This window comes from Scomber scombrus, chromosome 2, assembly GCF_963691925.1.
Source record: "Scomber scombrus chromosome 2, fScoSco1.1, whole genome shotgun sequence".
Taxonomy (NCBI): Eukaryota; Metazoa; Chordata; class Actinopteri; order Scombriformes; family Scombridae; genus Scomber; species Scomber scombrus.
In genome coordinates this window covers 31,521,619-31,536,598 of record NC_084971.1, presented here as the reverse complement: position 1 = coordinate 31,536,598, position 14,980 = coordinate 31,521,619, and the positions used below count along the sequence as shown (strand labels likewise).

Below are 14,980 nucleotides of genomic sequence, written 5' to 3'. Positions count from 1 at the left end.
GGGGGTAACAAGCGAGGCAGCGAGCCGGGCAAGGAAGCAGTCAGAGCGGGCAGAGAGAGCTCGATGCCCCGCTGAGTGGCCCGGTAGTCCTCGGCTGGTGTGAGTGTGTGCACGCGCGGAGAAAAAAAAAAGAGTAGAACCCCCCCTTCTCTTCTTTTTATAACACACACACACTAAGGTTTATCGTCCGAAAAAATGTGCCACAAAAATAGTCGAGGGGATTAAATATTCAGCAGTCACCCCCCCCCCCTTCTCTTTTCTCTCTCCGTGCAGAGCTCCGTGTGATGTCCGCTTTTACACCGAGCTCCCTCCTCCTCCTCTGGCCGAAAAGCAGCTACCGAAACGGGACAGACACACGCTGTTGTTGCCCCCCCCCTCCTCCTCCTCTCTCCCTTCTCTCTCTCTTTCCAAAATGTCGCTTATGATATATCACAGTGGATAAATCTAATCAATGCACACCGAGGGGAAAAAAGGAAACTCAAAGCGATACATTAAGCTACAATGTTGCGTTTACTTCACTAACTCTCGATCTTTTTTGGGTTTTGTTTCTTTTTACCGGAGAAGAGAGGGAGAGGAAAGGAGGGGGGGTTTATAGAGGAGGGTGATCCTCTTTGCACTCCATCTTTTAGCCGACATCAACAGGTCATCCCGGGACACAATGCGCTGCAACTGTGGGCGAGACAGACGGATGGATCCGGCATGGCGAGGAGAGGAGGAGGAGGGGGGGGGGGGGGGGGGGGGGGTAAGGAAAGGAAAGTAAGGAGGGAGGGAGGGAGGGGGGGAGGTGGTGGAGGGGGTTGGCTGTAAAAATCTTTAACCCGTTTACTGACAACGATTGGGATATTAGAGGGCGACTCAAAATGCAGAATGAGGAGAAGGAGAGAAAGAAAGAGAGAGAGAGAGAGAGAGAGAGGAGGGGTGGTGCAAAAAAAATAAACAAAAAAGGTAGCACGAGCCCCCCTCCCAAATAAGAATACCAAGTTTTTAGGAAACTTCAGGAATGCAGGAGAGAGACGGGGGGGAATGAAAGAGAGGAGGACTCATTTAGTCACTCACCGATGGACAGGAGAGGAGGAAGAGGAGGAGGAAGAGGAGGAGGGGGGCAGGCCGGCGGCGACCACTGAAGCCGGTGAAGTGGTTAAAGTTTGTCTGTCCACATGAGCCCATCCCCCATACTATTAGCAAGTACAACTTTACCCCCCACCACCACCACCAACACTATCACCACCTCCCGAAATATATATATAGGCTACATATAAAAAACAACAACAACAATAATAATAATAATAACAATTTAAATAAAACAATACCACCTTAAAAACCCTTCACTTCAACACACCGCTGCAGATCATACACCATATATACCTGCTGCCCCCCCCCCTCAAACCAAAATGCACCCAGCCGAAATTCAAGAAGCCACCCCACCACCAAACACACACACACACACACACACACATACACACACACACACACACACACACACACACACACACACACACACACAGTCACACACAGAGAGAGAGTCCGGGGCTCCGGTAGGGATAACTAACTACACCGACCCGTCTCGCCGGTCCGAGTCCGAATATGTGTCCTCGTTGACCCGCCGCGTTCAACTCACCCCTCGGCTGTGTTCCTGCTGTGAAAGTGTTTCAATGGAGGAGCAGCGGCGCACAAGAAGCGGGTCTATAGTGTCTCCCTCCGCCTCGCTACAGGCAGCCATTCATTGTGACTGTAAAAAAAAAAAAAAAAAAAATGCTGTGAACCAGCAGCCGGAGCACGCACACAATTCATGCATACACATACATACTTGGGCGTGCACGCGCGCGTTGGGGGCACACACACACACACACATGCAAATACACATGCGATAGAGAGAGAGAGGAGCGCAGAGCTATCGAGGAGAGGGGGACGCAGAGGAGCAGAGCGGGATTTTTTTATTTTTTTTAACTCTCCCAGGGGTTGCAGACAGATCGCAGAGCTACCGATTGGCAGACAGATAGACAGGTAGATATATAGATATATATTTATAAAGACAGGTAGATATATAGACAGACAGGTAGATATATAGATATAAAGATAGACAGGTAGATATATAGACAGGCAGGTAGATATATAGATATAAAGATAGACAGGTAGATATATATAAAGACAGGCAGGTAGATATAAAGATAGATAGACAGGTAGATATCAAGATAGACAGGTAGATATATAGATAGATAGACAGGTAGATATATAAATAGATAGACAGGTAGATATAAAGATAGACAGGTAGATATATATAAAGATAGACAGGTAGATATATAGATATATAGACAGGTAGATATATAGACAGGTAGATATATAGACAGGTAGATATATAGATAGACAGGTAGATATATAGACAGGTAGATATATAGACAGGTAGATATATAGACAGGTAGATATATAGATAGACAGGTAGATATATAGACAGGTAGATATATAGATATCAAGATAGACAGGTAGATATATAGATAGACAGGTAGATATATAGACAGGTAGATATATAGACAGACAGGTAGATATCAAGATAGACAGGTAGATATATAGACAGGTAGATATAGAGACAGACAGGAAGATATATAGATATATAGATAGACAGGTAGATATATAGATATAAAGATAGACAGGTAGATATGTAGACAGGTAGATATAAAGATAGACAGACAGGTATATATATAGACAGGTAGATATAAAGACAGACAGGTAGATATCAAGATAGACAGGTAGATATATAGATAGACAGGTAGATATGTAGACAGGTAGATATATAGACAGGTAGATATATAGATAGGTAGATATATAGACAGGCAGGTAGATATATATAAAGACAGGCAGGTAGATATAAAGATAGACAGACAGGTAGATATAAAGATAGACAGACAGGTAGATATAAAGATAGACAGACAGGTAGATATATAGATAGACAGGTAGATATATAGACAGACAGGTAGATATATAGACAGACAGGTAGATATATAGACAGACAGGTAGATATAAAGACAGACAGGTAGACAGACAGACAGACAGACAGGTAGACAGGCAGTTTGCATTGTCTCACCACCTTTTGTCAGTACTGTGACAGATTAACGCTGCACCTTATATTACTCATTCATTGCTTCACCTGTGTGACACATGCTATCCGTCTATATTAGGTCTACTTCTGCACATCATTTACGCACAACTTTTTATTTCTATTTATATATCATGTATACACCCTTAAGCACTTTAATGTTTCTAATGCATATAATGTATATGTTGACTTCCATATACCTGTCTATGTGTTTATTACTCCTAGTTTTTACCTGTTTGACAAGTGAATCCCTCCTCTGGAGATCAATAAAGTCTAATATATCTATATCTATACAGCAGAGGTGTCAAACTCATTTTCATTCAAGGGCCACACAAAGACCAATTTGATCCCATGTGGGCCGTATCATTAAAAAGATGGAGGGAAGGAAAGATGGAAGGGGGAAAGGGAGGAAGGACAGATTGAAGGAAGGAAGGAAGGAAGGAAGGAAGGAAGGAAGGAAGGAAGGAAGGAAGGAAGGAAGGAAGGAAGGAAGGAAAAGAAGATAGGAAGGAAAGATGGAAGAAAGTGAGGAAGGAAGGAAGGAAGGAAGGAAGGAAGGAAGGAAGGAAGGAAGGAAGGAAGGAAAAAAAAGAAGACAGGAAGGAAAGATGGAAGAAAGGGAAGAAGGACAGCTTGAAGGAAGAAAGAAAGGGAGCAAGAACAGATGGAAGGAAGGAAGAAGGGAAAAGAAGACAGGAAGGAAAGTGGGCCGGATTGGACCCCTCAGCGGGCCAGTTTTGGCCCACGGGCCGCATGTTTGACACCCCTGTATAGTATACAGCCTTTATATCAAGCCTGTATATATGCATCTATATCTTTATGTCTCTATCTGTTTATATCTCTCTTTCTCTCTTGTGTGATGTCATTACGTAGATAAATCACTAGCCTCCTAATCCAAAAATTATTAGCATTATACGCCTAAGGCTATCCACTCACCCATAAAACATTTTTTTTCTTTTTAACCTATGAATATAAGTCTTTGTTACTCATCACACCTACATGATAAAACTTGATAAAACACATTTGTCAGTGCAGTATAACTTCAAGCCGAAGCTTAAATCATTGGTCCGGTTATTTAAAAACACACCTTATAAAAAAGTCACCTGAAGTCACCTGAAAGCCTTTAATTATCAGGTTAAAGGTAAATTAGTAATATAGTATAAGCTCTTCACCTCCACAATCAGTTTGTTTTTCTCCTCAGCATTACTAAAAATAACTTTGGCACAGACACAATAATTTGGATGAGTAATGGCAGGGAATTTATAGACACGTGGGTGCATTTTTTTTTTTTAAATATCCAGTCAAAACAATGACAAAATATCTGCTTTTTGGTGTTTTATATATATTTTTTTGCATTTTTATTTTATTAAGTTCTCATTTAACTTATATGTTATAATATAGCTTAAAATTGATGGGAATACTGGGGAGTTTTTTGGTTGAGAGGACAGACTATGTTATGTAATGTAACAACAAAAAAACAGATTTCCTATAAAATAAAATAAATAAACTAAAAGTAATCAGATTACATTTTGACTAGAGTAACGGATTACACTCTGCGCTGCAAGGCAGGTAGACAGGCAGGCAGCGTCCCCAGCCGACCCGACTGTGTCTGAGCCCCACCCACCAGTCCACCCACTCAACCCACAAACACACACACACACACACACACACACACACACACACACACACACACACTTACACACTTACCGGGCTGTCTTCTTTCTTGGGTGGTTGAACCGACTCCCTCCTGCCCGACACCGCACGCGCACACACACTCACACTCACACACACACACCGTGAAGCACGCGGGTTCGATTCCTCCTGATTGCGATAGTGCGTCTAGACTCCGGGCAGCAGGTGAGCCCTCCGGGGCCTCAAGCCGCTGCTCACAGTGAATACTAAACAGGATGAGACTGCATTCAGGCGCGGCACTGCGCTCCCCGCTCTCTCTCCCTGTCATGCCAAATACTATTAACTCTATAATTCTCCTGTGTCAGATGTATAGCGCCACGCTCTCTGGGCATTCATTGTCACAGCGCCCCCATCCAGATGTTCAGGCTTGTGTGCATACTGTAGTCTACTGTAGAGGCAGACTTTCACATTTTTTCTCTCCCCTACACACACACAATCATCAGTGTCTCTATGTGTGTGTGTGTGTGTGTGTGTGTGTGTGTGTGTGTGTGTGTGTGTGTGTGTATGTGTGTAAGGTGTGAAACAATCTATAAAACAAGCTTGATGGTAGATTATAAAAGCCTAGATTCTATATTTTTAATATTATTAGAGCATAACAATCTATCCCTTTTCAATTAGGACTATTTGCATGTTGTATTTATTAAGTTTCATTTTCATTTTTGGTCATTTTATAAAGTATAAATGCTGATTTGAAGCCTTTGCTTCTGCAGGAATCATGGGGGATACATTTAAAAGCCTTTATTAAAGTTTTGTTGGCCTTAAAGTAGTCAGATTATTTTGATAATACTTTTATTGGCTTATAAATGACAGACCATGTGTACGTTTCTAACAGTGGAGGTGAACTGTGCCATGCAAAACTCACACATTTGCAATAGATCATCTTTTTGACAAGTCTGTTAGTTAACTGACTAATTTGATTTTGCATTAATTAAGTTATCTGTTCAGTTCTATCATTTTCTTATGAGGTATAAATGCTGCTTAGAAGCCTTTTTCACTTTTCATAAAGCCAGTATTTAAGTTAACTATAAGGTTTAAGTTGGCTTTAAAGTAGTCAAATCTAAACATATAAAGCCTGTATATACTGATATTAGCCTATACATGACAGACCATGTGTGCATTTTTTAAATGTGGAGGAAACTCCTCCATGTAAAACTGTATTAATGTTAATGTGACTGCAGCATTTGAATGTTGCAACAGGTCAATTTTAACTTATTGAAACTAATTTGAACTATTTGACATATCTGGGTGGTTTTAATCTATTGAATCTTTAGAGATGATCGTATGTTTTGTACATCAAAAAGCTGCTGGGCGACTTTATCAACCCCAAACTCATGAATTATCTATGCAATGTGAACTATTTCTCTATGTTTGGATGTTATCTGACTCCAGGTTTGCAGTGTGCACATTGGATTAAACATAATTTTTAAGAAATATGCATCATGTAAGCACACAATGAAAACATGGAGGTGTTAAAAAGTGGGTTTTGGCCCCTCTGACCCTCTTCTAGACATAACCTCAAGCTCAGGTAACGAAGCAGGAGCCACTATGTTGGCTGATTATGTGCTTAATGGTGAAAATTCACAAATTAATTAATTAACCAACTAATTAACAAACCACTCAGGGCCTCCTTAGTTATGGATTCCTGGTTAGTTTCCTGCAATAGTAATCAGCCTTCCTCTCAGTAGTAACACAATAATTGATAAAATAAGGCCTGCTTGATGTCAAAACTAATGAAATAACAACAAGTTTGTTTAATTTTGGCCCTAAAAAGTATTCATATTCAATTACACAAGCACACAACCTTTACCATTGTGTGAAAGAAAAGGAGTGGAGGAGAAAAAAAAGAGAAAATGCAAGCCACAAACAACACACTGTTTTATTTATTGTCCCTTAAACAGCCCCACACTCATGCCACAATGACCTAAATTCACTTTACTGCTACCATATTGCCTGAGCCGCTCAGCCGCTGACCTGCAAAGACCTTAATTTCTCTCTAAATTAAGGTCATCTAAGGCCTGCGTTTTCTCACATCACACATCAGGTCTGCAGGAAGGGAGGGAGAGAGGGAGAGAAAGAGAGAAAGAGAGAGAGAGAGAGGGTGTATTTTGGTTAATCCATAGGCTATGTTTAGCCTTTTCAATCAGAATCCATTACCAATTTAAGGCGCGGGTGAGATTAAATTAGATTATGCATGGGGTTGCAGGGCTTGATGTGTTTTCAGTCTCTCCTCACGTGTTTCGCCACGGTGGAGAAAGTAGGGCAGCAGTGTGAGCGACTGCTGACGGATCGACCTTATCTCCTCTCCTCTCCTGTCCTTACATTACACCACCAACCTCTACTCTTTTTTTTTTCTCTTCTTTTCTTCTTCTGACAGTAGGGGGCGTTTCATTTTTTGCTTCGCTTTTTTTGTTGCGTTTATTGTGCTACGCAGGCTTCCGTATGAGTAGTGACGCTTCAAACATGGTGGCCTTCATGTGCTAACGTGAGAAGGAAGAAACAGAGCAAAGAGACCACCTGTGTCACTTTTTTAAACTATTAAATATTAAACCTTTCCACCGATAAAGAAGAAAAGCAAAAGGAGGAAGTGTTACAGGTAAAAAAAAAACAAAACAACTTCCGTTCTTGTTTTCATAGTGGAGACGAAAAGCTGCAGCTTCATCTGGTTTTGTTGGAAGTATTTAACATGTTTCTTTTAATTATAATGACTTTCCATGCATGCATACTAACTGTACTTTTATAATAAGAGACACAAGAAAGAATATTATGTGCTGTGTAGGAGAAGAAAATGAAGGTTAAAGATGCAATGCAGGCTCACATGTGAAGAAGCTTTATTTACACAACACACACACACACATGCTTTACAGAGAATAACATGCAAAAAGGTAAGAAAGAAAATATGTAGACACGTGTAAAAGCATGATAGACATTACTATTCAGGCTCTAATTTGACCCAATCATACACACTTATTCAAAAAACTCAAAAAACACCATTGAAACATATATTTTATTCACATTTAATATCACTGATTGAAAGCTTTATATTCTCCAGTGTTAGTGTAACGTTGGAGCATTTTATTATGAATGACTGATGACGTATCCATGAGTGATTTGTGCTTCTGAAAGACAAAATAATTATGAGTTAATACAGTTAAATGCCAGTGAATGTGAACAGTATGTAAAGGGTTAAAGTGATTGTGCTGATTGTGCAGGGGCAGAGCTAAAGGGGGGTTGTTAGGGTTAAGGGGGGGGGGGGGGGCTTTTGGGGCTGTATGGTGCTTTCCAGTTGTACTCCGAGTCCCCATTCACCTCTAAATCCCAGATTAGCTCCGTGCATTAACAGTGTGAACGTCGTAATGATGTAGTGCGGAGTCTGTGGACCAATCGCAGCCCTTGAGTCTGCAGGGCTACAGCGTTGAGATGATGCAGTACTTTAAACCTGGCTTTAATGAGACACAAATAAGACAAAACTGCTAATAAAACAAGATATTACTACAGTTAGTCTGTTGATTATTTGTCTCAATTAACCTATCAGGTGTTTGGTCTAGAAAATGGCAAAAAAATGGTGAGAAATGTTCATCACTGTCTACCAAAAGCCTAAGAAAATGTCCTCAAACATCAAATATATTCAGCTCAGTGTCACAGAAGACTAAATAAACCTTAAAATATTCACATTTTTGGAGCTGGAATTACAATTTTGACTTTCCTTTTAGCTAGAAAATGACTCAAAACGATGAATTAAATTATTAAGTAATCAATTTATCAAGTAATTGGTGCAACTCTGGTTAAGATTTACTGCTTTTCCCTCAGTTTTTTAATCATTGTAAATCAAATATCTTTGGGTTTGCCTGTAAAAATTAAGAATTTAAGAGATTTCTGATGAGTATTTTTCCTTTTATTGACTCAATAATTAGCTGATATAATAAAAAAGGCCGTAGCTGATCATTTGTTGTTATCTTGCTTTTATTCATTGATCCAAGCCAGCTGATTTTCTGCGTCTTTTTTTCATCTTTTTCTAGACGGGTTACCTTTATGCTAGTGCGGACAGTGCGGCTGCTCCCCCTCATCACCTCCCATCACCTCCATCACTCCTGCGCTCCTTCTCCTGGACAGATATTAGGGCAGCGTGTCGTCTACTCTGCTGCTGCTGCTGCTGCCGCTGCCGCCAGCAGAGGACTGAGATCCATGGAGCCTCTAAAAGCTGCTCAGGACCTCCAGGTTCCCGCCACTAACTCTTCATCCACAGCAGACGGTGCGAGCCTGACCCCCACCGACACACAAACCAAACAGGAAGACTCACCTCCTCCTGTGGGACTGTTACCCGGGGAGACGGTGGTTAAAGAGGGGAAGGCGGCCATCTTGTTCCCCAGCGCTAACGAGGTGTTTTACAACCCGGTGCAGGAGTTTAACAGAGATTTAACGTGAGTATGAAGAACAACAGTCATGACTTATTATCACGTTGGATCATTTGGTGCCAGATAAACATAAAACATAAACAGTAATGATGATGAGTGCAGAACAATGTGAAGGAGAATTGATTCATGCAGGTATAAAGCAGCATATCATCATTGTCAAACTAAAAACATCCAATAAAAACAATGTTAAACACAAACACAGTACCTCGAGAGCAGATTGTGTTTTAGTTTTAGTTAGTTTAACAAGCGATTAAGTAGTTTTAGTTTTAGTTTTTATGTAGTTTTAGTCTTAATTTTTAGTTTTCCAGGTATTAGAAGAAGTCAAACTGAACAGGAAACAGTAGGGAGAAAATAAAGCTGATTTTTTATCTGCAATTCAGTTTAGTTTTAGTTAGTTTTGCTTTGTTTTTTTCCGTCATTTTCATTTTTATTGCAGTTAACTAAATTATTTTTTAGTCTTAGTTTTAGTTAACTAGTATAATCCTGGTTCTGAATTCAAACAAGTATTGATAAGATTCATTTTGAGTTTAGTCTTTCATCTTTTCAGCAATCCTTGCCATTTTCCGATATGCGTTACCATAGCAACAGGTGTTCCCAGGCTAAAAAACAAGTCTTACCCAGTCTGCAAGCCACATTTTGGCCTTCGTCGTGGCTCAAAAACATCTGTAGAAAAAAGTTTGATCTTATCTTGAACCTCATCTGCAGATTAACTCCATACCACATATGTTACGATCCACTATATAACATTTAAAACTAAATTTAAGAGTCTGTTCAAGGCTTCTCAGCTCTTTAAACACTGACTCTACACTGTATGTGATGTTATTGTGTGTAGCGTTGTGTTTTCTACTTCATACTGTTTGTTATTGTGCTGTTTATATGTTTTAATATTGATCTACTGAAGCTGCTGCAGACGAAAATGAGCCTTAATCTCTGCTGCAGTAAATCAAACAGTAACAGTGATATTTAATCCTTTACATGCTCCAAATGAACAAATGAGTAGAAGTTAGAGATGACACAACACGAATAAATCCCTGTGTTCGTTTTCCTCGCCGACATCTTGACTGTTGCACATCTGGCAGAGTAAATGATCCGCTTCCTGTTTTTCTCCCCCCCCCCCCCCTCCTCCTCGGCAGATGTGCAGTGATCACGGAGTTTGCCAGAGATCTGCTGGCTCAGCGCGGGGTGAAGGTGGTGGTGCCAGGAGAGAAAGAGCGAGTGGTGGTCTCTCTGTCGGAGGACACCAACGAGGCCGACGCACAGACGGAGGAGAAAAACGGAGCGGAGGAGCCAGCTGTGACTGCAGTAGTTGGGGAGAGATGTGAGGTACATATAAGGGGAGGAGGAGGGGGGGGGGGTTGACTTTCTGACTTTAGATTGTAAGGAGCAGATTTAGAAGGAATATGTTGATTTTTTGGTTATTTATTGTCATGCTGAGAGGTTGATTAGACATTTTATATCTATATTAGAGCTGTCTGGTTAGCTTAGCATTTTAGGGTTAGGGTTTATTCCAGGTCAATATTCACCTGGTCTAATTTGACTATTTATAAAGTATAAGGTTTAAATTATCACCCAATTCTGCGTCAGACCTTTTTAGCCACCTTCATTCCAACTTATCGCCACAGGTTTTACACATATTTGTCAAAATAGGTCAATAGGCCTCATTTAAATGAAATAATACTGAATTTTTTAGTTAATAAAAAGCAGAAATTGTGAAATATTTTAACTTTATTGAAGAAAAGAGGAAAAATATGTTGATGGATTATTATCACAGACAGGTATATGTCAAAGTTCAGTTATGATACTGAAATTTTTAATAGCAGCACATAATCACACCTGGTTTGGATTTTACTGTTTATAAATAATAAGGTTTAAATTATCACCCAGTTCTGTGTTAGACCTCTTTTAGCCACCTTCATTCAAACGTATCACTGCAGGTTTTATACATATTTTTGTTAAATGATGGTCAATAAGCTTCATTTTTTAGTTAAAAAAAGCAGAAATTATGAAATATTTTAACTATATTTAAGATTAGAGGAAAATGTTATCATTTTTCGATGGATTATCACAGATATGTGTCAAAGTTTAGTCAGGGTACTTTTTTGAAACCATTTCAAACTCTTTAATGACATAATTGGGTCAAAATTGACTCAAGAACAACAGGAGGGGTAAATAAGCTTTGGATGGTGCTGTTAGGTGGATTTTGACCTCCAGGCAGAGACATGCTAGCTGTTTCCACCTGCTTCCAGTCTTTATGCTAAGCTAAGCTAAGCTAACCATGTCCTTGGACTACCTTCAAAATCCAATCCAACTTTATTTGTTAAGCCCTTAAAAACAACCACAGTGGAGCAAAGTGCTGCACAGAAGAATAAATAACTCACGTGAGGCATAAAAATTACATATAAAATACAAATAAAATAAATTAAAAGGCATAAAACATGAGTAAAAATAATAATAATCATACAATAAATATAATACTGACATGAAAGTTGTATCAATCTTCTTCTTTAACTCTTTTTGTATGTTCTGGTTTTAATTTGTTTATTTTAGCAACTAAAGCAAACGAGTGGTTAAAATGTAATTTCACAGTAGTAGAGTTTAGAGTTAATTTACTTTAGCATTTTGAAGGATTTCATTGTATTGAAATAATATAATTAATTATTGGTCAGTAAACACATCAAAGACCCACGTTTCTCCTTCTGAGTCATTCAAAGGCCACATACAGCAAGATTTGATCTCATGTGGGCCGGTCCATTAAAATTGGGAAGGAAGAAAGGAAGGAAAAGAAGACAGGAAGGACAGAAGGAAGGAAAATAAGATAGGAAGGACAGAAGGAAGGAAGGACAGATGGAAGGAAGGAAGGAAGGACACATGAATAGACGGAAGAAAGGAAAATAAGACTGGAAGGAAAGAAGGAAAAGAAGACAGGAAGGAAAGATGGAAGAAAAGGAGGAAGGAAGGAAGGAAGGAAGGAAGGAAAAGACGACAGGAAGGAAGAAAGGAAAAGAAGACAGGAAGGAAGGAAAAGAAGAGAGGAAGGAAAGAGTGAAGGAAGGAAAGAATGAAGGAAAAGAAGACAGGAAGGACAGAAGGAAGGAAGGAAGGAGGAAGGACAGAAGGAAGGAAGGAAGGAGGAAGGACAGATGGAAGGAAGGGAGGGAGTAAGGAAGGAAGAAAGGGAGGAAAGACAGACGAATGGAAGGAAGGACGGAAGAAAGGAAAAGAAAACAAGAAAGAGAGCTGATGAAAGGGAAGGAGGAAGGAAGGAAGGAAAAGAAGACGAAGGAAAGTGCAGTGGATTGGACCCCTTGGCAGGCCCGTTCTGGCCCACGGGCCTCATGTTTGACCCCCCTGTTCTTAGTGATAGTTTCAGTAGTGATGAAAACTCTGTAAAACATGATTTATTAGAGCAGTTCTGGTTGAATCAGGCTGATATTAAGTATTTTCACATCAGCGTTACTTTAAGATAATTTCCGTAACGCTCTCCGTCTTCAGCGTGGCCTCCGTGTGCTGGAGGGTCTGGCTGCGTCTGGTCTGCGCTCGGTGCGTTTCGCTCTGGAGGTTCCGGGTCTGCAGAGCGTCACCGCCAACGACTTTTCCGTCAAAGCTGCGGCTCTGATCGCCAGAAACGCCGAATACAACAAAGTCAACCACCTGCTGAAGTCGAGCTGCAGGGACGCCAGGTATGACATCACCGCTACTTCTTCTTCTCCTGTCTTCACCTTTGACCTCTTTGTTCTTTTCACTCCTCCTTCTCCGGCTTTTCTCCTTTTCATTCTTTTCTTTTAGTTCATTATCTCGTCTCTTTCCTGTCTCGGCTTGCTTGTCTTCATACTTATCTCCTTCTATCCTCTTAAGTCTTTTTTTCCTCCTTTTCTCTCCTCTGAGCTAATCTGGCTTTGACTCATCTTGTGTCTGCTCTTTTGTGCTCTGGCAGTCTTTCTTTTCATCCCTCTCTTCTTTGTTTTCAATTTAAATTCCACCATTTTTTTAGTATCTAACATTTCTTAAATTGTCCCTCCTTCCTTCCTTCCTTCCTTCCTTCCTTCCTTCCTTCCTTCCTTCCTTCCTTCCTTCCTTCCTTCCTTCCTTCCTTCCTTCCTTCCTTCCTTCCTTCCTTCCCCTCCTTGATAACATTCATATATTTCCTTCCTTCCTTCCTTCCTTCCTTCCTTCCCCTCCTTGATAACATTCATATATTTCCTTTCCTCCTTCCTTCCAGCATGCTGATGTACGAGATGCGAGGGAAGAAGGAGCGCTATGATGTCATCGATCTGGATCCCTACGGCAGCCCCGCCGGCTTTCTGGATGCCGCTGTGCAGGCCGTCAGTGAGGGAGGTGAGTAGTTTTGGTTAATTAATCACCACCGACACCTTCAACTTTTCTAGGTTAGATTAGATTAGAAATATTTTGACGTGAAGTTTTAACAGTGTTGTTGTGTTTTCTTCCAAATATCTTTCAGTCAGATCATTATTTATGATTTCTAAAAAACGAGTTTGAAGTTTTGGTTTGTCAGAATCACTGATAGAGTAGATACAGGCAGCAATGTTTTATATATTTCAATCATGTGGAGCTGTAGTTTAACCCTCCTGTTGTCCTCAAGTCAAGGGAGGAAGGAAAGAAAGGGAAGAAGGAAAGAAGGAAAGACGGAAGGAGGAAAAAATGAAGGAGGGAGGGAGGGAGAAAGGAAGGAAGGAAAGAAGATAAGACAGACAGAAGGAAGTGGGGAAGAAAGGTAGGAAGGATAGATGGGAGGAAGGACAGAAAGAAGAAAGGACAGATGGAGGGAAGGAAGGAAGGAAATAAGGTAAGGAAGATAAGACAGACAGAAGGAAGTGGGGAAGAAAGGAAGGAAGTAAAGGAGGAAGGACAGATGGGAGGAAGGACAGAAGGAAGAAAGGACAGATAGAGGGAAGGAAGGAAATAAAAGAAGGAAGGGAGAAAGAACAGTAGGACAGATGGAGGGAAGGAAGGAAGGAAATGAGGTAAGGAAGATAAGACAGACAGAAGGAAGAGGGGAAGAAAGGAAGGAAATAAGGATGGAAGGAAAGAATGAAGAAAGGAAAATGGGAAGGGCAGATGGAAGGAAGGAAAAGAACACAGGAAGGAAAGGCTGGTTCTGGCCCGCGAGCCTCATGTTTGACACCCCTACTTTAGATCATCTGGATTTAAACATTTTATGTGTTCCTGGTTTAGATCAACAAGAAGTGTCCCAAAGCCACGTAGACTTATCCTTTTTTGACCAAATGTAATAAATGATTAAACAAACAACCATCACACCTTTCACTGCCTCCTCCTCCTCTTCTTCTTCCTCCTTTTGCTCTAAATAATCACAGATCAGTCAGGTTAGCAGATCTAAGTTTGCACATCTGGATTTTACTCACATCACATCTCAGTATTTGTCTGTATTGAAACTGGAAATGCTCCATTTTTTAAAAGGATATGTGTCCATGCTGTCTGTTCATGGTGAAGTTGATGGAACTGTTTCTTTCTTAGAGTAAAGCATCGAATGTGACGATCATTATGTGTCATTTTCTACCAATATCCCTTTGTTCAATCACTCACAGCTACAATATTTTCATTCATTAAAAAAAAGTTATTTATTTGCTTGCACCAAGCTACAGGAAAAACATTAAGTCACATTTTATTTTTCATGCCAGTTTCAAAAAATTGGCATAAAATCTTCTCGACAGTCGGATCAGAAGTGGGTCAGATAGTGTTTGTGAATAGTTCTTTGTTTGGTTTGAGCCTGTTTTTGAGTTCAGCGCATGTGGGATGAAATGATGAG

The 14,980-nt window shown here is 40.3% G+C and overlaps 1 protein-coding gene across 1 annotated transcript in view; it reads left to right on the top strand.

Annotated features, from left to right (window-relative positions):
* Positions 1-7,233: 7,233 nt before the first annotated feature.
* trmt1 (tRNA methyltransferase 1) overlaps positions 7,234-14,980 on the top strand; it is a gene marked incomplete in the record, with an annotated part of 10,731 nt that continues 2,984 nt past the window's right edge. The window contains 5 exon segments of the mRNA XM_062436651.1: positions 7,234-7,376; positions 8,800-9,201; positions 10,329-10,518; positions 12,688-12,875; positions 13,415-13,530. Of these exon segments, the coding sequence (XP_062292635.1) occupies positions 8,813-9,201; positions 10,329-10,518; positions 12,688-12,875; positions 13,415-13,530 (883 nt within the window).